At 35.3% G+C, this 24,379-nt stretch overlaps 2 protein-coding genes across 6 annotated transcripts in view; both read right to left on the bottom strand.

Moving 5' to 3' along the window:
• Positions 1-24,379, bottom strand: part of LRRC7 (leucine rich repeat containing 7) — a 1,535,715-nt gene that overhangs the window by 307,423 nt on the left and 1,203,913 nt on the right. For all 5 annotated transcript variants that reach the window (XM_050804492.1, XM_050804501.1, XM_050804531.1 and 2 more), the window contains one exon: positions 17,790-17,907. In XM_050804492.1, coding sequence (XP_050660449.1) covers positions 17,790-17,907 — 118 coding nt within the window. The remainder of the gene's footprint in view (positions 1-17,789; positions 17,908-24,379) is intronic.
• The window catches only part of SRSF11 (serine and arginine rich splicing factor 11), a 763,374-nt gene that overhangs the window by 435,197 nt on the left and 303,798 nt on the right, over positions 1-24,379 (bottom strand). The window lies entirely within an intron of this gene.

Raw genomic sequence — 24,379 nt, 5'->3', positions numbered from 1 at the left:
GATGAATTTCTAACTAGAATAACCAGTTTAGAGAAGAACATAAATGACCTGATGGAGCTGAAAAACACAGCACGAGAACTTCGTGAAGCATGCACAAGTATCAATAGCTGAACTGATCAAGCAGAAGAAAGGATATCAGAGATTGAAGATCAACTTAGTGAAGTAAAGCATGAAGGCAAGTTTAGAGGAAAAAGAATGAAAAGGAATGAACAAAGTCTACAAGAAATATGGGACTATGCGAAAAGAACAAACCTTCATTTGATTGGTGTACATGAAAGTTACAGGGAGAAAGGAACCAAGTTGGAAACGATGCTTCAGGATATTATCGAGGAGAACTTCCCCAGCCTAGCAAGACAGGCCAAAATTCAAATTCAGGAAATACAGAGACCACCACAAAGATATTCCTCGAGAAGAGCAACCCCAAGACACATAATTGTCAGATTCACCAAGGTTGAAATGAAGGAAAACATGTTAAGGGCAGCCAGAGAGAACAGTTAGGTTACCCATGAAGGGAAGTCCATCAGACTAACAGTGAATCCCTCGGCAGAAACCATACAAGACAGAAGAGAGTTGGGGGGCAATATTCAACATTCTTAAAGGGAAGAATTTTCAACCCAGAATTTCATATCCAGCTAAACTAAGCTTCATAAGCAAAGGAGAAATAAAATCCTTTACAGACAAGCAAATGCTGAGGGATTTTTGTCACCACCAGGCCTGCCTTACAAGAGCTCCTGAAGGAAGCACTAAACATGGAAAGGAACAACTGGTGCCAGCAACTGCAAAAACATACCAAATTGTAAAGACCATCAACACTATGAGGAAACAGCATCAACTAACAGGCAAATAACTAGCTAGCATTATAATGACAGGATCAAATTCACATATAACAATATTAACCTTGAATGTAAATTGGCTAAATGTCCCAATTACAAGGCACAGACTGGCAAATTGGATAAAGAGTCAAGACCCATTGGTGTGCTGGATTCAGGAGACCCATCTCACATGCAGATACACATAGGCTCAAAATAAAGAGATGGAAGAATATTTACCAAGCAAATGGAAAGCAAAAACAGCAGGGGTTGCAATCCTAGTCTCTGATAAAACAGACTTTAAACCAACAGAGATCAAAAGAGACAAAGAAGGGCATTACATAATGGAAAAGGGATCAATGCAACAAGAAGAGCTAACTATCCTAAATATATATGTACCCAATGCAGGTGTAACTCTTTATATACAATTCAACCAATAGCTATTAGAGATAGTAAGAAGAGATGCCTCCTTAATTGTCAGGGTGTCAGCCTGAAGAAATTATAGCTGATGGTATCATTTATAGAGAAGATGATAGAAAAAATGACAAAGCTGACACCAGAAATCTTCATGTCTACCATTCTTATTTTTTGTAGAGGCAAACAGCCACAAATGCTAAAAAGAAGGTTCAATACCAAACCCATGATGAACTCAAGTCAACACAGATAAGTTAAATTTCATTGATTACACTCATTTAACTATGGTAATGCAATAAGAAACATTGTTATGATAATTTATTACCACAGTGATTAAAACAATATTAAAAATTGGATATATAAAAGGATAAACTTTAATTTTATTTTGAAAATAGTTTGTGGGTATAACTGTACAACTTAAGGATATTTGGCAAATGGGGTAATACTCTATTGAGTAGGAAATGCAGATTATAGGGAGCTTTCAGGAGGGCAACATATTGTATAATAGAAGAAAAATGCACACAGCTGTCAGGTTAGTAAATTTGGGAGAAATTATATAGGCCAGTCAGATCTCATGGACAGAGAGAGAGAAAAAAAAAAAATAGCAAAAGAGCAAACAGACTAGAATGGTTTGCTTTACTTCTAACCACTCCAGTAAAGGGAGCCAGGAACTCACTAGGAATCTCAGCAAGAAGAGTTAAAAGATCTCCTGCAAGACTCTGCCTATTTTAGTAGCATCATAAAGTGAAAAGCCACATGCTGGTAATCAACAGAGACAGTAATACAACTGATTCTACCTTACAAACATATTTGGGGAAAATTTTGAGGAGTGCTTATGACCGTGGCCAACAATGAGTTCACATAGGAATGAATTTGACTTAGTCTAAATGAGTTAATTTAAGTGACATTTCAATTCCTCTTGTTCTCTCTCTCTTTCTCTCTCTCAGCTTCAACAACAAACACATTGAGTCATTTTATGTGAAATAAACTGTTTAATAACCTTGCTTCATACTTGAGAAATGATTTTTTTCCTTCCTTATCAATCTACCACTTTACTGAGCACTCACTATGCCTGGACATCGATAGGGGCTATTGTGGATCTAGAAACAATGTAAGGTTCATTCTTGTTTTCAAGGAGTTTATACTGAAGCTGCAAGGGAGCATGGCATTGTGGAGGAAGGACTCGCAATGCTTCATTGCCCATTTAAGCTTGTTTTTTTAATTTTTTTTTTTTAAGGATCTACTGAGACATGGAAGACAAGTTCATCACTTAGCTCTGCTGCAACTCTAGGAAAATTGATCAGTTTATGTAACAGAACCCAATACAGACTTAAAAAGTGTTAGGAAGTGTTCTTCCTTGTATTTAGTACATAACCAGATTGTAAGTTTTATCTCCCATGGAGTAAGTGCTAGTGACACACATAAGGCATTATTTATTTTATTTCCTAATGAAAATATTAGAAAGAGTTAAAAGTTCCAGCATCAAGCCAAAAAGGTGGCAGGAGGAAATAACAATTTAAAAAACCCCTGGGTTTTGTTACCATGATGTTCTTTAATGGAAACAGAAGGAGTCAATCCTCAGTTTATTTTAACACTATAACCAAGGGGAGAAGTTGATTCTGTAGAAAGGGAAGGTAGTCTTAAAGTGAGAGAAGTGCTGATCACACTTCAGATAAATAACTCATTAACAATATTGAAAGTGAGGTATTTAATAGAACAAAATAATGAACTTTACTCTAAATAAATGGTGTAATGATTTGCCAAACACCAGAGAACACACTTATTGCTTATTGATAACAATTGTATGGTGCCATTTTCTCCCCGACACAAGGTGTTACAGAGTAGACTCCTTTATGAATTTATAATATATACACTACCAGAGCCTCAAGAGTAATGTGCTCAAATGTTTAAAGATTTCTATTGTTTAACTGATTACCCATAGATGCTTTTTCTAGTGTATTTGAGAGAAAAAAAAGTCGCCCTCCTATCCTTCAAGTAGAGGATATGATTTGTCTTCAGTGTTTTGCATGTATTTGAGGGAAGGGGTGGAATAGTTGGCAAATTGGTAAAACACATAATAATGCCTTCAATTTTGATTGCCTATCATTATAACTAACAATAATGATTTTTTTTCCCCACTATGGTGCTGTGCAAATCCATTCTTGTATAGAAATAAGTTTTAGTGGATGAGAGAAGAATCACTTAATTGCTGCAGAATTAGGAAGCGCTTTCAAATTAATTCATTTTCATTAAAGTCCTTATAGTGTCATAGTCTCTATAAAGCAATGAAAAATCAGCAATCAGACTTGAAATAGAATCACTGCCTAATTAAATCTTATAATTCATTATCTTGCTTTATCATACAAAATAAAACAATTTACTTCATTATGACCAGGTATCATCTTCACAAACATGCATGGACTATTTATTTAGAAATCATAATATCATGAAATGTATTCATCTCTGATGCACATAATAGTTTTATTTTACTGTTGAATTAAGATGAGAGGAATCATGGATAAAAATTCATTGGCATAGAAAGCTGATGCATTTACTCATGGATTGCTGCATATAATTAGGGAACAAAAAGAATTTAGAGAGGAAGAATAATTTACATGCAATGCAGATATTTATGTATTTCCTCTAGATAGCTGGCTAGCTAACCAGGTTTTACTAAAATTAACCAAAATTTCTTTAGAAAGGTCAATGTTAATACAGTTATTTTTTCAAAGAAAGAATATGTTTTACTGAACATAAGGGATTAAAACCTCATTTTCCAGTTCATTTATTTCCAGCTCATTAGGTGTTTTTAATGTTCTAAGTAAGTAAATATTTCAAGTATTGGGTCCTCTCAATGTTCCAAGTATGTAAAAATCATAAAATGTGGTATTTGTCTTACAGAAGTTTATAATATAATGGAGAACAAAGTGTACTATTAATAGATCTCTAGCCTATACCTAATAATAAAAGAATATGTATTTTTATTACAAGCAAGAAGAAACATTTAAGAAATTAACAATATACTTGGCCACAACGTGAAAGGCAATAACTAATAAGAACTCAGTATCATCAAAACTGTGTAGTCTGCAATGTATTTCAATAAAAACAACAATGAGTAAAAAGGTCCTAAATGTATTAGAGCACTAGAAAACAATTTAGTAAACAATAAGAAAGTAAAAGAAGGGATATAATAATGATAACTGCAGTAGAAAGTAGAAATTAATGAGTTGGAAAACAAACAAATCAAATAATAGAAAAGACCAACAAACCAAAACAGTATTATTTGAAAGATTAACAAAGTAGAAAAACCTCTGGAAAGGTTGCTAAAAAGACTAAAAGACAAATCGTAGGAAACAATGTTAGGAATGTAAAGGAGAAAACAGTCACAGACAGAGTAGAGATTTATGAAAGAGAAGACTGTGGATAATATGTGAAAACAAATTAAAAAACCAGTATGATGAAATAGATTATTTCCTAATTAGATTGTAATTTATGAAAAAGTGACTCAAGAAGAATAAAGGTATTGGATTAGAAAGAAATGATATTGTCACGGGTAGATTAAATGATTTTATAATAAAGATTCAAAAGAATCTGCTGGTTATGTATTAAAATTTATATCCAGCTCTGTAGCTCAATGTACAATCAAAGCATCAAAATTAGTAATGTTTTTATATAGAATCAACCAAAATTAGAAAACGTATTTCTTAAAAAGTGATACATTTTGCAAAACTAACAACTTAAAGTACTTAAACATAACTATAACAAAATGTGTACATATTCTTGATGAAAATCACAAAGTTTTACAGAACAACACATAGTAAGACCTAAATAAAGGGAAATACCATGCTCATGAATTACAACTCTTACTATGCCAAAGATGTCAACTCTTCCCAAATTAACCTTTCAATTAAAGCCAATTTTAAAAATTCCAATAGATTATGTACCTCAACAAGTTGAACCTAATATTCCTGTGGAAGAATTGAGTATCAAGAATGGCAAAACACTTTTGAAAATGAAAACCACAAAAAAAAAAAAAAGTCGACTTGTCTTTTCAGATGCTAAGACTGAATATTAGATTATAGTGATTAGAACAATGTTGTAACAGCATAGGAATAGGCAAATAAGGCAATGAAGCAGGATAAATAGTTTGGGAAAAAGCTTTTTGTATACAAAAGAGGTAGAATTACAAATCAGTGGGGGAAACAAGGCTGTTGGAACAATGAATCATCTATTCACATAGAAAAAGATAAATTTTGATCATATAGAGCATTGAAATAAATTGCAAATGAATTAGATATCCAAATGTGAAAAGAAAAACAAGCAGTTTTAGAAGAAAATATAGATAAATATCTTTGTGATATTAGAGTAGGGAAGACTTTCTTAAATAATTTGTAAAATTACATATTAAAGAGTAATACATTTTGCTACATTGAGAGAAACAAAGAACCCACAAAACAACTAGATAACAACATTACAACAGGAAAAAAAGCCTCAGAAATCATTATTAATTTTGGATGTAAAGTAATAAAATGTTCCTTTAAAAGATATAGATTAGTAGAATGGATTAAGCAACATGAATTAACTATATGCTTCTTATAAGAAATTCACCTTACTGGTAAGCAAAGACACTTACAAAATGAAGGTAAAGGGATGATAAAAGATATTCTACACAAATGGAAACTAAAAGAGAGTAGGAGTAGCTATACTTATGTCAGATAAAACAGACTTTAATCAAAAACTGTGAAAACAACAGAGAAAGACATCATTATATAATAAAGGAATCAATTATAGAAGAAGATGTAATAATTCTAAAAATATATGCACTCACCACTGGAGCTCCCAGATTAAACAAACATTACTAGACCTAAAAAGATATAGATGCAATACAATAATAGTGGGGGACTTCAACACCTCACTCATAACACTTAGATTATTGAAAATAGAAAATCAACAAAGAAACAGTGGACTTAAATTCAGCTTTAGAGCAAATGGGCCTAATAGACATACAGAACATTCTATTTAGCAACTGCAGAATATATATTCCTCTCATCAGCACTTGGAGCATTCTCCAAGATAGACCATATGACAGGCCATAAAACAAGTCTCAATAAGTTTTTAAAAAGTGAAATCATATTAAGTATATTCTCAGACAACAGTGGAATAAAACTAGAAATGAAGACCAAGGAAAACTCTCAAAACTACACATAAGTGGAAATTAAACAATATACCCCTGAACAATATTTGGTCAATAATGAAATTAAGACAAAATTAGAAAAAAAACTTTTGAAATGAATGAAAATGGAGACACAACCTACCAAAACTTATGGAATACAGTAAAAGTAGTATTAAGAGGGAAGTTTATAGTATTAAACGCTTATATTTAAAAAATATAAAGGTCACAAACTAGCTTCCAGGCTCATCCCAAGGAACTGGAAAACAAGGGCAAACCAAATACACAGCACAAGAAAAGAAATAACAAAAATCAGAGCAGAACTAAATGATACTGAGAACAACAACGAAAACAAAACAAACAATCAATGAAATTAAAAGTTGGTCCTTTAAAAGATAAACAAAATAATAGACCACAAGCTAGACTAATCAAGAAAAGGAGAGAGAAGATCCAAATAAACACAATCAGAAATAAAAAAGGAGACATAACTGATGCCATGGAAATAGAAAAGATAATCAGAGACTACCATGAATAACTCTATGCTCACAGGCTAAAAATTCCAGAGGAAATGAATAAATTCCTAGAAACATACAACCTCCCAATATTGAACCAGGAATTCACAGAAATCCTGAACAGATCAATGATGAGTGGTGAGATAGAATCAGTAATAAAACATTTCCTCAAAAATAAAATTCCAGGATCAGATGGATTCAGAGTCAAATTCTTCCAAACCTATGAAGAAGAACTGGTACCAATCCTCATGAAACGGTTCCAAAAAATTGAGAAGGAGGGAATTCACCATAATTCATTCTAGAAAGCAAATATTATCCTGATACCAAAGCCAGACAAGGACACAACAATAAAAGAAAACTATGGACCAATATCCCTGTGAACATAGATGCAAAAATTCTCAACAAAATACTAGTAAACCAAATCCAACAGCACATCAAAAAGATCAAGTTGGTTTTATTCAAAGTGTGTGAAGATGGTTCAAAATAGGCAAATCAATAAAAGCAAATTATTACATAAGCAAAAATAAAATCAAAAACCATATGTTCATCTCAATAAACAGAGAAAAAGCATTTGACAAAATTCAGCATCCCTTCATGATAGAAACCTTCAACAAACTAGGCATATAAAGAGCATACCTGAAAAAAATAAAGATCATATATGACAAAGGCACAGCCAACATCACAACGAATTGGGAGTAGCTGGAAGCAATCCCTATAAAAACTGAAAGACAAGAATGCCCACTTTCACTACTCTGTTCAATATAGTATTAGAAGTCCTAGCCAGAGTACTGAACCAAGAGAAAGAAATAAAAGGCATTCAATCTGGAAAAGAGAAAGTGAAATGATCTCTGTTTACTATTGATATGATCTTATACCTAGAAAACCCTAAAGACTCCTTTAGGAATCCAACTTACAAGGGATGTAAAGGACCTCTTCAAGGAGAAATACAAACCACTGCTCAGTGAAATAAAAGAGGACACAAACAAATGGAAGAACATACCATGCTCATGGATAGGAAGAATCAATATCGTGAAAATGGCCATACTGCCCAAGGCCATTTATAGATTCAGTGGCATCCCCATCAAGCTATCAATGACTTTATTCACAGAATTGGAAAAAACTGCTTTAAAGTTCATATGGAACCAAAAAAGAGCCCTCATCTCCAAGACAATCCTAAGTCAAAAGAACAAAGCTGGAGGCATCACACTACCTGACTTCAAACTATACTACAAGGCTACCGTAACCAAAACAGCATGTTACTGGTACCAAAACAGAGATATAGACCAATGGAACAGAACAGAGTCCTCAGAAATAATACCATACATCTACAGCCATCTGATCTTTGACAAACCTGAGGAAAACAAGAAATGGGGAAAGAATTCCCTATTTAATAAATGGTGCTGGGAAAATTGGCTAGCCATAAGTAGAAAGCTGAAACTGGATCTTTTCCTTACTCCTTATAAGAAAATTAATTCAAGATGGATTAGAGACTTAAATGTGAGACCTAATACCATAAAAACCCTAGAAGAAAACCTAGGTAATACCATTCAGGACATAGGCATGGGCAAGGACTTCATGTCTAAAACACCAAAAGCAACGGCAACAAAAGCCAAAATTGACAAATGGGATCTCATTAAACTAAAGAGCTTCTGCACAGCAAAAGAAACTACCATTGGAGTGAACAGGCAACCTACAGAATGGGAGAAAATTTTTGCAATCTACTCATCTGACAAAGGACTAATATCCAGAACCTACAAAGAACTCAAACAAATTTACAAGAAAAAAACAAACAACCCCATCAAAAAGTGGGCAAAGGATATGAACAGACATTTCTCAAAAGAAGACATGCATACAGCCAACAGACATATGAAAAAATGCTCGTCATCACTGGCCATCAGAGAAATGCAAATCAAAACCACAATGAGATACCATCTCACACCAATTAGAATGGCAATCATTAAAAAAGTCAGGAAACAACAGGTGCTGGAGAGGATGTGGAGAAATAGGAACACATTTACACTGTTGGTGGGATGGTAAACTAGTTCAACCATTATGGAAAACAGTATGGCGATTCCTCAAGGATCTAGAACTAGAAATACCATATGACCCAGCCATCCCATTACTGGGTATATACCCAAAGGATTATAAATCATGCTGCTATAAAGACACATGCACACGTATGTTCACTGCTGCACTATTCACAATAGCAAAGACTTGGAATCAACCCAAATGTCCATCAGTGACAGACCGGATTAAGAAAATGTGGCACATATACACCATGGAATACTATGCAGCCATAAAAAAGGATGAGTTTGTGTCCTTTGTAGGGACATGGATGCAACTGTAAACCATCATTCTCAGCAAACTATCGCAAGAACAGAAAACCAAACACTGCATTTTCTCACTCATAGGTGGGAACTGAACAATGAGATCACTTGGACTTGGGAAGGGGAACATCACACACCAGGGCCTATTATGAGGAGGGGGTAGGGGGGAGGGATGGCATTGGGAGTTATACCTGATGTAAATGACGAGTTGATGGGTGCTGACGAGTTGATGGATGCAGCACAGCAACATGGCACAAGTATACATATGTAACAAACCTGCACATTGTGCACGTGTACCCTAGAACTTAAAGTATAATAAAAATAAATAAATAAATAAATGACAACAAAATAAAAATAAAAATGCTTAGATTTGAAAAAGGAATTCAGCAAAATTTCAGGATACAAAATTAATGTGCAAAAATCAATAGCATTTCTATACACCAATAACAAGCTGAGAAACAAATCAAGAATGCAATCCCATTTACAATAGCTGCAAATGAATAAAATGCCTAGGAATCTATTTAACCATGGAGTTGGAACATCTGTACAAAGAAAACTACAATACGCTGGTGAAACAAATTGTAGATGACCCAAAGAAATGGGAAAACATTCCACTCTCATGGATTGGAAGAATTAATATTGTTGAAATGACCATACTGCCCAAAGCAATCTATGGACTCAATGCAATCCATATGAAAATATGCATGCCATTTTTCACAGAATTGGGAAAAACCAATCCTAAAATTCACGTGGAACTAAAAGAGAGCCTAAATAGTCAAAACATTTCTGAGCAAAAAGAACAAAGCTGGAAATATCAAATTACCTGACTCCCAAATTATACTACAAGGCTATAGTTACAAAAACAACATGGTACTTGTATAAAAATCAATACAGATATCAATGGAATAGAGTCAAAAAGTCAAAGATAATGTGACATATCTTTGCCAATGGATATTGACAAAGTTGACAAAAGCATAATATGGAGAAAGGATACCCTCTTCAATAAATGCTGCTGGGAAAACTGGATTGCCATGTGCAGAAGAATGAAACTCACCCTAACTCCCACCATATGTGGGAATCAACTCAAAATGTATTAAAGACTTAAATGTAAACATGAAACTATAAAAGTACTGGAAGAAAATCTAGAGAAAACACGTCTGGACATTGAACTAGGCAAATAATTCATGACTTCAGACCTTCTGAGCTTTTGTGCTCCAAAGCAGAATTAACAAAACCAAAAAGAGACATTGAGACAATTAAACTAAAAAGCCTGTGCACAAATAAATAATCAACAGAATGAACAGAAAGTCGGCAGAATGTGAGAAATTATTTGCAAACTATAGCAAAGATTTGAAATCAACCTAGATGTCCATCAATAAATGAATGGATAAAGAAAATGTAGCACATAAATACAATGGAATATTAGCCTGCAGTTCAAAAAAGAATGTAATCATGTCTTTTGCTGCAACATGGATGTCAGTGGAGGCCATTATCTTAAGTAAAACAACTCAGAGACAGAAAGTCAAATATTGCATACTTTTGCTTATAAACAGAAGCTAAATAGTGTGTACACATGGACATAAAGTGTGGATTAATAGACATAGAAGACTCAGAAAGGTGGTAAGGTGGGATGTGGGGAGAAGGATGAGAAATTACTTAGTGAGTACAATGTACACTATTTGGATGATGGTTATACTAAAATCCCAGAATTTACCACTATGCAATGTGTGCATCTTACTAAACTGTTGTATCCCTTAAAGAGATACAAATAAAATTTAAAAACAAATTGGCAACTTCTTTATGACAAATGGCATGCCAAAGTGAAGACAAGTCACAAATTGGGAGACAATATTTGTAGCCCACATAACCAAAACCAAAACCAAAACAACAACAACAACAACAACAAAAAACTAGCATTCAGAGTATATAAATATTTCAAGTCACCAAAAAGCTAAAAGACAAACATTCAAAACTAAAATGAACCCAAAGAGACAATGTAAAGAAAGAGACTCTAAACTGGCCAATAAAAACAAAAAAGAAAAAAATGCCAACTTCACTAGTGATTAGGGAAATATAAAGTATCAAGCTACTCTTATATAGCCATCTGATTGGCCAACAATTAATATATTTAATAACCCTATGTGTGGCAAAGATATGGCACATTGGGGACATTGGTAATTTTCTGGTATAAGTAATACCAAAGACAAATCTTAGAAAATATAGAATGAAAAACTTCAAGAATAATATATATGGTGTGGTAGCACTTCACTGAAATTTTAAAGACATTAAGTCTGAGAGGGAGGAAGTGGGAAGGGATTGAGATGAGCATTTACAAGTTTCTCTAACCTTTTATTTACTAATAAAACCCCTAAAGTAAGAAATCTATAATAAACATTAACACTTTAATTTCCATGATGGGTACATTGGTGCCTCACGTTATTTTCTTCATGCTTAAAACGTTAAAATAGTTTAAAAATTAAAGGTGCACAAATATTTTAATGTAACTATCAAGCATTTTTAATACAATATTAAGTGTTAGGATGGACAATACACAGGGTGTATTAGTACAGAGGGGAGACTCTTGACTTAATTTAGTCAGTTCAGAGGCCACGTGGAAACAATAACAACTGAATTGAGTTTCGAATAGTAAGTATGATTGAACCAGGTAAAAAGAGGTGTAAAAAATGATTTAGTCAGAGGGAAGAGGAAATAATGTAAATAGAGTCACAAAGATTCACTATTTGAGGAAGCTCTTCAGTATCTAGGCCATAAAGTTAAAAAATGCAAATCAGCCAGGCGCAGTGGCTCACGCCTGTAATCCCAGCACTTTGGGAGGCTGAGGTGGGCAGATCACAAGGTCAGGGTTCGAGACCAGCCTGACCAACATGGTGAAACCCCCATCTCTACTAAAAATACAAAAATTAGCCGAGCGTGTTGGCAGGTGCCTGTAATCCCAGCTACTCAGGAGGCTGAGGCAGGAGAATTGCTTGAACCTGGGAGGCAGAGGCTGCAAGTGAGCTGAGATCATGCCATTACACTACAGCCTGGGTGATAGAGTGAGACTCCATCTCAACAACAAAAAAAAGGAAGTGCAAATCATGCGTGGTGGGATTGGCAGATGGAATGTAGGAATTAATAGAGGTCAATTACGGGTACTTTTAATTTGTGTTAGGAACTCTACATTCTACCCCAGTTCAAATGATGTATCTTATGTTGGAGAGTAATGCTGTCATATTAGAAATTATGAAAGAGTGCTGAAGCTATTTTGCAGAGAATGGGTTTGGTAATTGTGGTGGCAATAATGGAGTTGAGACCAATTAGGAGGCCATCAAGTAATCTAGGAAAGAGATATGGGACTAGTTTATGAATGTAACAATGGGAACAGTAAGAAGGAAAAAGACCTGCCATATATTTAGGAGGTAAATTTGGCAGGAGTTGAAGACTGAATGGATATGGAAGTTGAAGAAGAGAATGAATTTTTGCCTTGAAAACCTGAGTAGATCACAGTAACATTAACAGAGAACTGGACAATGGAGGAAAAGCAGGTTGGAGAGAATAATGAATTTGGTTTTCAATACTTTATATTGGGAGTGTTTGTGGAATAAATTGTAGTGATGCCCAACATTAAGTCGGTTATTCTAGTCTGAAGCTCAGGCGAAAGGCCAAAGCTTGACATGAGGTAGTCATTATTCTAAGGAACAAAAACATTGAATTTATTATTATATGGCAGGTTAGAGCTGACTTTAGTGGCTACTCATTACTTATCACAGCGTCATTTCTATCTTTTCCAGCACTCACTTAAAACATTTGGATGGGGACCTTATCCTATGTTGGGTGCCTAATGTCATTAAATACACATTATATATTTTTATTATTTATTTATTTATTTTTATTATACTTTAAGTTCTAGGGTACATGTGCATAACATGCAGGTTTGTTACATATGTATACTTGTGCCATGTTGGTGTGCTGCACCCAACATTATATATTTTTAAAGGAATGTCTCTATGTAATTCTTATTTACCTGCCAAACATTTGATGAATGCCTACCATGCATACTGGGTATCACGCTAGTAGTTCCAAACAGAGAAATAAATAAAATAGCCCCTAATCTCAAGAGTCTCACTATCTAGTCAAATATATAGAAATTAAATTAAAAAGTGAAATAAGTTCAAAACAAATACACATGCAATGTAAAAAAGTATCACGGAGGGAGAAGGAATTCATTCTCCTTACTATATGGTGTCAGGGAAGTTTCCTAGACTAAATGACATCTGAAATATCTGTTTCTTTTTTTTTTTTTTTTTTTTTTTTTGAGAGGGAGTTTCACTCTTGTTGCCCGGGCTGGAGTGCAATGACACGATCTTGGCTCACTGCAACCTCCGCCTCCTGGGTTCAGCCTCCTGAGTAGCTGGGATTATAGGCGTGCGCCACCATGGCCGGCTAATTTTTCTTCTTTTTGTATTTTTAGGAGAGACAGTGCTTCTCCATGTTGGTCAGGCTGGTCTCGAACTCCTGACCTCAGGTGATCTGCCTGCCTCGGCCTCCCAAAGTGCTGGGATTACAGGCGTGAGCCACCGCACCAGGCTGAAATGTCTTTTGAAAGGTGAAGAGGACTCTGTCTGGTTGATGGGGTATGACAGTAGGGAGGAAGGGGTATTTTGGGTAGAGAAGATAATATGATTCCTTGTGTCACAAGCAACCAGCTTGATGCATTTGGAAATTACGATCTGGTACTACCTGAGCGTGAAATGGAAGAACGATGACCAGTTGGAGTTGTGGTTAGAGAGGGAGATAACATCTGTTTACTCAAATTGTGCAGATATACTTCTGTACACAATAGTTCACTTATCTAAAGGTTTTAATATAAAATAGTATTTTTGAATTATGGAGAGGAAAAATGGTGGATCAGGATTACAGGCAGAAGAACTGGACATGAAAAGTAAAAGCAGGAGGCCACATCAACAATCAAGATCAGATTGAACCTTGACCTTAGAGTGAATTAATTTCATTAAGGGCTCACTCATCTAATTTAAGCACATTTTAGGTAATTTTAACCTAGATTGACTAATATTTGAATGAGTCTCTGTCTCAAAATACTCTAGTATGTCCTGTCCCTAAATACTCATACTGCTTGTATTCTCTCAGGTCTTGCCTCTTTCTCATCAGGGCTATTCCAAATTGTCAACTGTGGTTCTGACACTACACTTATTTTTTTTGCTATCTACTCTTTCTTCACTTGACAGATTCCCAAAGAATGTATTATGTTCCTTAAGTAACTGTCTAGTTTTCTGTCACAGAATCAGTGACAGCTTTCTTTTTTTTTTTTTTTTCCCGAGACAGTGTCTTGCTCTGTTGTCCAGGCTGGAGTGCAGTGGCGTGATCTCAGCTCACTGCAACCTCCACCTCCCAGGTTCAAGCAATTCTCCTGCCTCAGCCTCCTGAGTAGCTGGGATTACAGACATGTGCCACCACATCTGGCTAATTTTTATATTTTTAGTCAAGACGGGATTTCACCAAGTTAGCCAGGCTGGTCTCAAACTCCTGAACTCGTGATCCCCATGCCTGGGCCTCCCAAAGTGCTGGGATTACAGGCATGAGCCACCGAGCCAGGCAGCGACAGCTTTCTTAGGTATGGCTTTCTGAAATGGCTGATGTGATGAAATCTTTTACTGTTTGTGTAAGTTCTAGCAATGGTTGCTATCACTACACTCATCAAGCCTATAGTACTGTACTAGTATTGCAGAGTGGTTCACCATCTTTTGCATGACTTTTTGCATAAATATTTCTAGACTATACAGAATCATAAGCATAACTAAAAGCCCCTAATAGTTGCAAAAACTGCTAAGGATGCTTACAGATACTTCTGAGTTGAAAAAATATAACCTGTGGTTCACTTTCTAAGAGCAAACATTTCTTGATGTAAGAGGGCCACCAGAAACTATTACATGCTCACAAAAATGTCAAATCACTTAGGAATTTCATGTTTGTATTGGGTGATAAACTATTTTCAAATCTTCTTCAAAAATAAGGTAGATTTTTCTTTACTTGGACTATCCAGCTAATCCTGCCTGAAAATCAAGGAATGTGATAATTGTCCATATACTATTTCTCAGAAATCATAACAAAAATAAAATTTGAAGTGTGAATGTATATAAATAAGGAGGTAGTAGTGATTGTTTTATTGTACCAAAATACAAATCTATACAAATAGGTAAATCTGTTCTCAAAGTATGGTATCCCTAAGGTCATCTTTCCATGGGTCAAAACTTAGTTGTTCTTCTCTTTACACATCTGCATATGTTACTTTTAGAATTTTCTTCCTGAAAACCCTCTAAGTAGCAAGTCAAGTTGGTGTAGAAAGAGATCTGTATCCCCTGTTTATGTTCTAATTGTCTCTTTCGGATGAAATACTCTCTTTATTCTGATGCTACTGTGTTTCATGGAAATCTTCAGGCAATTACTTGAACTCTTCCTGAAAACCTTCTAAGTGGCAAGTCGAGTTGGTGTAGAAAGAGGTCTATGTCCCCTATTTATGTTCTGATTGTCTCCTTCAGCTGAAATACTGTCTTTATTCAGATGCTACAGTGTTTCATGAAAATCTTCAGGCCACATCTTTTACTTGAACTCTTCCCTAATAATACAGCAGTCTTAATTAATCTTTGATTGTCTAAGAATTTATAATTGTAACATGTGCTTTATAATTAAGTACTTCATTGTATAGTATTTTATAATTTTCACTGATTATTTGAGAGTGTCAGTCTTATCCACAGTGATTCTATTAACTTCTCAATTACTCTCAAAGACTTGAATTGAAGAAAATCACTAGCACTTCACACTGGTAAATTTCAACAAGTTTTCCATGTTTCAGAACAATCATTCATTCATGAATTTATTGAATAAATATTTATTGGGCTCCTAAATGTGACGTACACTGTTTCAGGCAATGGAGATATAGCAGTAAACAAAACAACAACCAAAAATTTAGGCCATCAGTGAATTTTAATTCTAGTAAGGAGATTCCAGACAATAGATAAATAATTTAAATACACACTGGGTCAGTTTTTCATATGAGAAAAAGAAAGAAAGAGTAGAATGTGATTCTATTGAGTAATAACAGCAGTATCTTATTTTTAAATAGGGTGGTCTGGGAGGGCTTTGTTGACAGTACATTTAAGAAAAGGCCTGAAGGTGATAAGCAAATGAGCATTGCAGATATTTGTGGAGGAGAGTTCTGGTCAAACGAACAGAGACAAGGCTACTGAGATATTGTCATGGAGCTCTAAAGGCACCAAATTTCTTAGGAAAGTTATATTTACATGTGACCAAGGTATTTGTCTGGTGGCCTTTCACAAAACAGATCCTTATTTCCTAGGATGTCAAGCCAATCTTACCTAGCTTCTTTTGATCCTATCTGGTTATCACTTCTTAGGAAAACCTTCCCTAACTACAAAGATTGCATTGCATCCTTCTTTAGGCATGCCCTTCATGTTGAATGCACCTTCACACAAAAGTGCTTATTTAAACATCTACAATTACCTGTTTAATGGGCAACCCACTTGAATGTAAACTTCATGAGGGCAGGATCTGTTTCGTTCATGCCTGCATTCCTGTCTCCTTGGCACTAAATAGAACCAAATAAATTACCAAAGTACTACTTGTGCAGATATGGTGCACACACAGGAAGTTTAACGGACTTCCTTAATGATGAAGGGGTCATATTTTGTATCCTCATTGTACTAGACATAACCCTTTTTGACTGATCCTTGCTAACAAAAGGGAGAGCTGAGTTCATTTGAAAGGAAATGAAGATTTAATGAATGAACAAGGTGCAAGAGACTTTCTGAAGCTCTAAGTCACTCCCATAAATACTCAAGAGAAAATATAATCAACCTGAATATCAACATCAGCATTATCATCAACAAAAGCACCAGATATACAAGTCTGTCCAGGAATATAACAAAAACTACTAAATTCCTATTATTTATTAGGCATTGCTCTAGATGTTTCGGACACATTAGCGACCAAAACAAAGAAAAATTCTTCCTATTATGAAATGGAGTTTACATTCTCAGTTAGGAGAAAATATGCCATAACCATAGGAAATAAGTAAATTATACAATATTGTGAGGATGGTTAGTGCTAGGGGAAAAAACAGAAACCCAGTAAGGGAAATTAAGAGTATATTTTCAAATAGGGTGAACGGGTAGACCTTGTTTTGCAGGTGATATTTGACACATGTTGAGAAAAAATTTTACTCTGATAGTGACAGAAGTCAACTTTGTGAGGGTAGTAAATTATTATAGAAAAGATTATATCACATATCTGAATGCAGAGGGAAACAAGGCTTGAATGAGTCAAACACATTAGTAAGAGGAGGAGAGAGAGGACGTCTGTCTTGGACTTAAAATTTAGGATTTAACTTTACAAGAGCATTAAACTACAGTTGCAACAAAATCAAAGAAAAAAATATTTTAGATTGTTTGCTAAGAGAAGACATTAAAACACATTTTCAGTAAAAAATTCCACGTATTTTATGATGAGAGAAAAGTCTTACCATTTTTACTGATGTCGAGTTCCTTAAGATTAACTAAACTAGCAATAGTGGTTGGCAGATTTGAAAGGTCATTATCAGGAATACTTAGTTTTCGTAGAGCTTGACAGTTGAACAATTGCTGTAATAGAAAATAATCATTAATTAGATCTCAATTTGATTAAATTCATTCATAAACTCAGTAACAAAATTAAAGTCACGATGTTTATATATGTAGTAGTAAAAGAACCAGTTATAAAAGCCTCATTTTCCTCCATACTCATCTTCTCAATTGTTTCTGAATGGCTTCACATTCTATTCCCATATTAGTGCTTCTATTTTCTGCTACCCAGATTCTTGCCCCTACTTTTACCATTCACATTCAATTTGCTACTGAATTCCCACTGACTGCTTTTGCTTTTAAGTAACTTCTGGAGTTGTCTCTTCTTTTCTATTCTGACAGCTACCAGGATTACCTCAGTTCTGTTTTTCTGTGACCACATTAGATTTCATGAGGTATTATTTTAATTGAATCACATTAAACAGTTGTTTATCTAATATGCAAAAACTGCAATACACTGGAATACCTGAGCTCACATTTCTTTTGTGCTCCCTCCCCCAACTGTTTCATAAATATTTGGTGTATGAGACATTTAACCTCTGATATTTGGTGAAAAAAATCACTCGTAATTGCTTCATTTCTGCCATCAGTCCAAAGGATTAGGTGGGAAAGAGCCAAGTGTTAAAGTAATAGCTGTGAAATCCAGCATGCTTATATTCACTGGTTGAGGCAGATGCTTCTTTAAAATGTGAATTCTTGAGCTTTACCCAAATAGGTCCTGGAAGGGGGTCAACAATCTGCATTTTTAACAAGCACATCAGTGATCTGGAATCTTTGACATAGGTGTTTGCAGTATCATATTTTGAGAAACAATAAATTAGATGGTTTAGCTCTGTCCAATTCATCTTGACTCCTGCCAGATATGAACATCTGGGACAGAATTTTTGATTCATTTCTGGAAGAATTATCTTAATGAGATCTTTTCTGTTTGACATTTCTAATTCTGTTTTGCTGAATTTCCACAGATGAAGTCTGGTATCCATGACTATGAAATTGGCCTACAGTACATTTAACTACCATTTGTTCTTACATGTAATTTGTTATTTATAGGCAAAAACAATGTAGCACATGGTTGTTATGTCTTAACTCATTAGCCTTTAAAAAATAAATTGGGCTGGTTGTTACTTAATATGAAATAATGCAGTTTCTTACTTTGGGTCATGTTTGGTGCCTTACAAAGATTATTTGTAACACTTCATGTAGTGTAGAATTAATTGTCAATATCTCAGACATAAATGTTGCTATTTCTTTTTATGAAACCCCAAAAAGAGAACTTGGATGCATACTTTGATGGATAGTTTCCACTATTAATTTTCCTTCTAAATAAATAGGAAAACAGATGCCTACACTCTTGGTAAAAGTTAATTTATACTTATTCCAGTCTCTATAATTCTGTTACGACTATTACATCTATATCTGCATGCAGTGTGGTCAGTTATAGATTCGTAGATTTAAAAAAATCAATTGTCTTATGACTGATTTTGGTAAGATTTACTAACAACTCTCTAGTCCGATCACTATTATACAACCATTTCAAGCCATGTTCGGGATAATGATTTTCAAAACACAATTTGTTTGTTTTATAAATTTGTCTCATCATCCCAACTAAATTCTGAAATGAGCTCAAGAATTAACAGTCCCACTATTAAGAGTCCCAGTATTCTTTTTCAACTTTAAATGAAGTCACATGAGAAAGAAAAGACACAGAAACTTCTGAACAGCCTGTAACAAAAAGAATCTAAGATCTCCTTGGTGTAGAAGCTGAGAATATGGTATGTGGAATCAGACTGACGTGTGTTCAATCTCCACCCATCTATTTACTAGCTGTGCAATCTTGGGCAAGTTACATAATATCTTTGAACTCATCAGTTTCCTTGCCTCTAAAATGAAAACAATACGTTACCTAACTTGAAGAGTTGCTGAGAGAATTATATGAGTTAATAGATTCATCAGTTCTAAGTCACACATATTTTCACATATTAACAGCTTTGATATTTGGAATGCACCCTGCAGTCAGGAGTAAGTTATGATTTTTAAGGAGTATTTTTTCTTCCTTAATGGTACTATAATATTGATGTGTCTTATAATCAATGGCCTTGAATTTGATGAAATAAGGTACTTGTGAAAATGTAAGACTGTGTTTGTCACAGAGTAAAGCTTGATAACTGTAAACTATTATTAATATTTATGTACCAGATACAGAGGCACACCTATATAGTAATCTATTTTTTACTTTTCTAGATGATGGAGGCAGGAGTCATGCCTGATCTATCTTGGTATCAACCAGTTTCTTCCTTCTATACACCAAAGTGGCTGGTACAGTGTCCTGTACATAGTATATACTGAGGAAATATTTTTGAAATTCTGCATAGATAATTAAAAGGGAAATAAAGAGAACGCTAAATTCCAGATGAGAGTGGTAGTTCACTGGATTGGGAACTTCAGATAGGTAAACAGTCTCAGTGGAATCCAGGTTGCAAATATAAAACAGTGAACTTCTTAATATAACTATGAAGAATACAAATTGGCAAATAAATTAAAAAGGCATTTTAACAGCTGTTTCAAGATTCAAAAGCTTTGAATAAAATGAGGAATGATTACAAAATACCTGTAATTCTTCAGTACAGTAGAATACGGCAAATATAATTGATAGCTATTATAATTAGAGTAAAACTGTTAGTGGTCATTGTAAACTTCTCAATGATTCTCAAAGACTTGAATTGAATTGAAGGCATGGTTATCCTGTCTTCATTTGCTAATGGTATTTTACATTTCAAAAACAATAAAATTGTTTCGAGTCTTAAAATATTTGTGTACTCAAGTGTTCTTTTTTTCTTGGGCTAAAGGAAGCAATTTAACTCTGAAGAAATTGGTTTGAGAAGAGTATACGATATAAATTACTGACACCAAAGTAAACATTTAGAACTGAAACACAGCAGCTAGATTTCTTCTCTGAGAGTTAACAAAAAGAAAAAAGCCTCAAAAGTTGAAAATAAAAATACATTTGGAGCTAAAAATGTATATTCCAAGATATTTCATTCATTCACTCATTTGTTCATTCATGAAAAACCATTTATTGATACTTGCCACAAGGTAGACACTATGCTAAGTGCAGGGGAAACAACTATACTTGAGCCCAGATTCTTCATATTTTAATATTCAGACATTAATATATTTTCATATTTGGGCAGTAATGTACTTTAATATTCAGATGTTTATTTAAGTTTAAAGTAATTTAATTGAAATTTATGTTGGGGCAAATATCAGTTGTAATGAAAATGCACAGGTAGGATATCTGTACCAGATTTTATTGTTAATGGTGCTGGAGTTGATTTATGAAAGTATCTTTAGGAAAGGTGTGAAAAAGTGGACCATGAGAGAGCCATCAGAAGTTAGCCAGATGAAGGCTAAAGAGGCAATAATGTCACACTTTTGTTGAAACATCTAAAGATAATCCCAACTCAAAGAATATGTAGCTCAAACTAGTTTCAGATATTTGCTTGGTAACATAAGGAGACTTGAATCTTGGAGTGAATGGTATGAGCCTACAACATCTATATGCATCTAAAATATATTTATTGAATATCTATTATATCTATGATTTGTCTTCAACACTAAAGATAAAGGTATGAAAAGATATCAACTTCTGTTTCTCAAGTATGGTAAACTAAATATTTAAAGAGTAATCTTTTGGTACAGCAAAACTAAACACCCTCACACTCACCCACTGCTTTATTGTATAAAATGAGCTCTGACTGTAATTTGAGGCAATTTTTGAATTCCAGAATAACAGGAAAAATAACACATAGACTTACATGAGTCTGGATTTAGCTTTTGCTCTGGTGGTGTCTGTTGGTCCCTGATGGGTTAAGCCTGAGTTAAAGATATTGCAAGTGGAAGGATAGAAGACTGCTTGGAGTCTGAACAGAGTGAGAGATTGGCTTAGAGACCACCCCCAGTGAGTGAACTAGGAAAAAACTGGGTCTGCAAAGGGATTTAGCAGGGGATACATGTATTTCTCAGCCTCGGCTTTGAGTGAAGTGTGAAAAAGGAAGAAAAGAAGGAAGGGAGGCAGGAAGGAGGAAAAAAGGAAGGAAGGAAGGCAGGAGGGATGGAGGGAGGGGGAAGAAGGAGTAAAGAAAAGAAAAAGAATGAAGAAAGGAAGTGACACAATTTGGCTGTGTCCTCACCCAAATCTCATCCTGTAGCTCCCATAATTCTCACATGTTGTGGGAGGGACCTGGTGGGAGGTAATTGAATCATGGGGGCAAGTCTTTCAAGCCGGCTGCAGAAATTTGCATAAATAATGAGGAGCTGAAAGTTAATCACCAAGGCAATGGGTAAAACGTCTTCAGGGCATGTTGGAGACCTTTGTGGCAGCCTCTCCCATCACAGACCCAGGGCCCTGTGCTGTGTGCAGAAAGGGGCCAACATAGAGGTTGGGCCATGGCTTCAGAGGGTACAAGCCCCAAGCCTTGGCAGCTTCCACGTGGCATTGAGCCTGCAAGTACACAGAAGTCCAAAATTGGGGTTTGTGAACCTCTGAGTAGATTTCAGAAGATGAATGGAAGTGCCTGGGTACCCAGGCAGAAGTTTGCTGCAGGGGCGGGGCCCTCATGGAGAATCTCTGTGAGGGCAGTGCAGAAGGGAAATGTGAGGTTGGAGCTCCCATACAGAGTCCCTCCTTGGGTACCCCCTAGTGGAGCTGTGAGAAGAGGGCCACCTTCCCCTAGAACCCAGAATGGTAGATCCACTGACAGCTTGCACATTGTGCCTGGAAAAGCTGCAGACACTCAATGACAGCCCATGAAAGCAGCCGGGAGGGGAGCTGTACCCCACGGGGCCACAAGTACAGAGCTGCCCAAGGCTGTGGGAGCCCACCTCTCGAATCAGTGTGACCTGGATGTGAGACATGGAGTCAAAGGAGATCATTTTGGAGCTTTAAGATTTTGGACTTGCATGGGGCTTGTGGACCCTTTGTTTTGGCCCATTTCTTCTATTTGGAATGGCTGTCTTTACCCAATGCCTGTACTCCCATTGTATCTAGGAAGTAACTAACTTGCTTTTGATTTTACAGGCCCATAGGTGGAAGGGACTTGTCTTGTCTCAGATGAGACTTTGTACTGTGGACTTTTGAGTTAATGCTGAAATGAGTTAAGACTTTGAGGGACTGTTGGGGAAGCATGATTGGTTTTGAAATGTGAGTACATAAGATCTGGGAGAGTACAGGGGCAGAATGATACGGTTTGGCTGTGTCCCCACCCAAATCTCATCTTGTAGCTCCCATAATTCCCATGTATTGTTAGAGGGACCCAGTGGGAGGTAATTAAATCATAGTCTTTCCTGTGTTGTTTTTGGGATTGAATAAATCTCAAAAGATCTGATGGTTTTAAAAAGGGGAGTTTCCCTGCACAAGCTCTTCTGTTGTCTGCCAGCATGGGAGATGTGCCTTTTACCTTCCACCATAATTGTGAGGACTCCTCAGTCATGTGGAACCATAAGTCCAATAAACTTTTTCTTTTGTAAATTGTCCAGTCTTGTGTATGTCTTTATCAGCAGCATGAAAATAGACTAATACAGGTAGGAAGGGAAAGAAGAAAAAATAAGAGGGATGAAAAAGAAGAAAAAAAGGAAAGGAAGGGAAAGAATGAAGGACAGATAGGAATAGCAAAGGAATGAAGAGAGAGAGGGAAGGAAAGGAAGAAGGAAGAAAAAAATAATAAAAAGAAAGAGAGAGAGAAAAAAGTCTTCTAGGAATTGCCAACCACAAGCCTGACCTCTCTTGTGTTAGAGACTGGAATTCACAGTATGTATGGGGCTTCTTTAAACCCACTTGCGAGTTACAAGTGGTCCTGTGTTAATATTGCCCAAAGTGCCAGGTAGAAGCATACACAAGTCTCCCCTAAGGAACTCAACTTTAAATTTAGGCCTTTGTCTCACAGATAACGTTGCAAAAAACATAACATCATTTAACAAGATCACTGAATATATAATAAAATAATTGACTTGAGTGAGATGTTACAGAAAAACAAAGAATCAAGCCTGCAAATGGTGGATATAATAGAATTATGAAACATAAAATGTAAAATAAATGCATTTAATATGTTTAAAGAAATAAAAGTAGGATTTAAAAGACTGCCTAAATGACGTGGAGGAGAGGGTAAGAAGGTCTTTTTGGAATTTTGGGAAACCATAGAAAATAAAATGAGTGAGTTAGTGGAGGAATTTCAGAATTGTTGGAAGGCACTCATATTCAGATTGAGCAAGCCCAACAAATTCTAAGCAAGATAAATAAAAAGGGAATCTATATCTAGACTTACATGAAGTTGCAGAGTATCAAAGGTAATAGATCTTAAAGTTTGTCAAGGAAAGATTATTTTGAAAAGCTCAGAAATTAGGGCTGTCTTCTCAACAACAAGTACAGCAGCAATTCATTAGATGTCATCTCTGAAGTATTGAGAGTAAATAATCTTATATTTACAGTTATCTTTTT

The sequence above is a fragment of the Macaca thibetana genome, chromosome 1 (assembly GCF_024542745.1).
Source record: "Macaca thibetana thibetana isolate TM-01 chromosome 1, ASM2454274v1, whole genome shotgun sequence".
NCBI lineage: Eukaryota > Metazoa > Chordata > Mammalia > Primates > Cercopithecidae > Macaca > Macaca thibetana.
The sequence above is the reverse complement of the archived record's forward strand: the minus strand, read 5'-3'. Positions and strand labels throughout refer to the sequence as shown.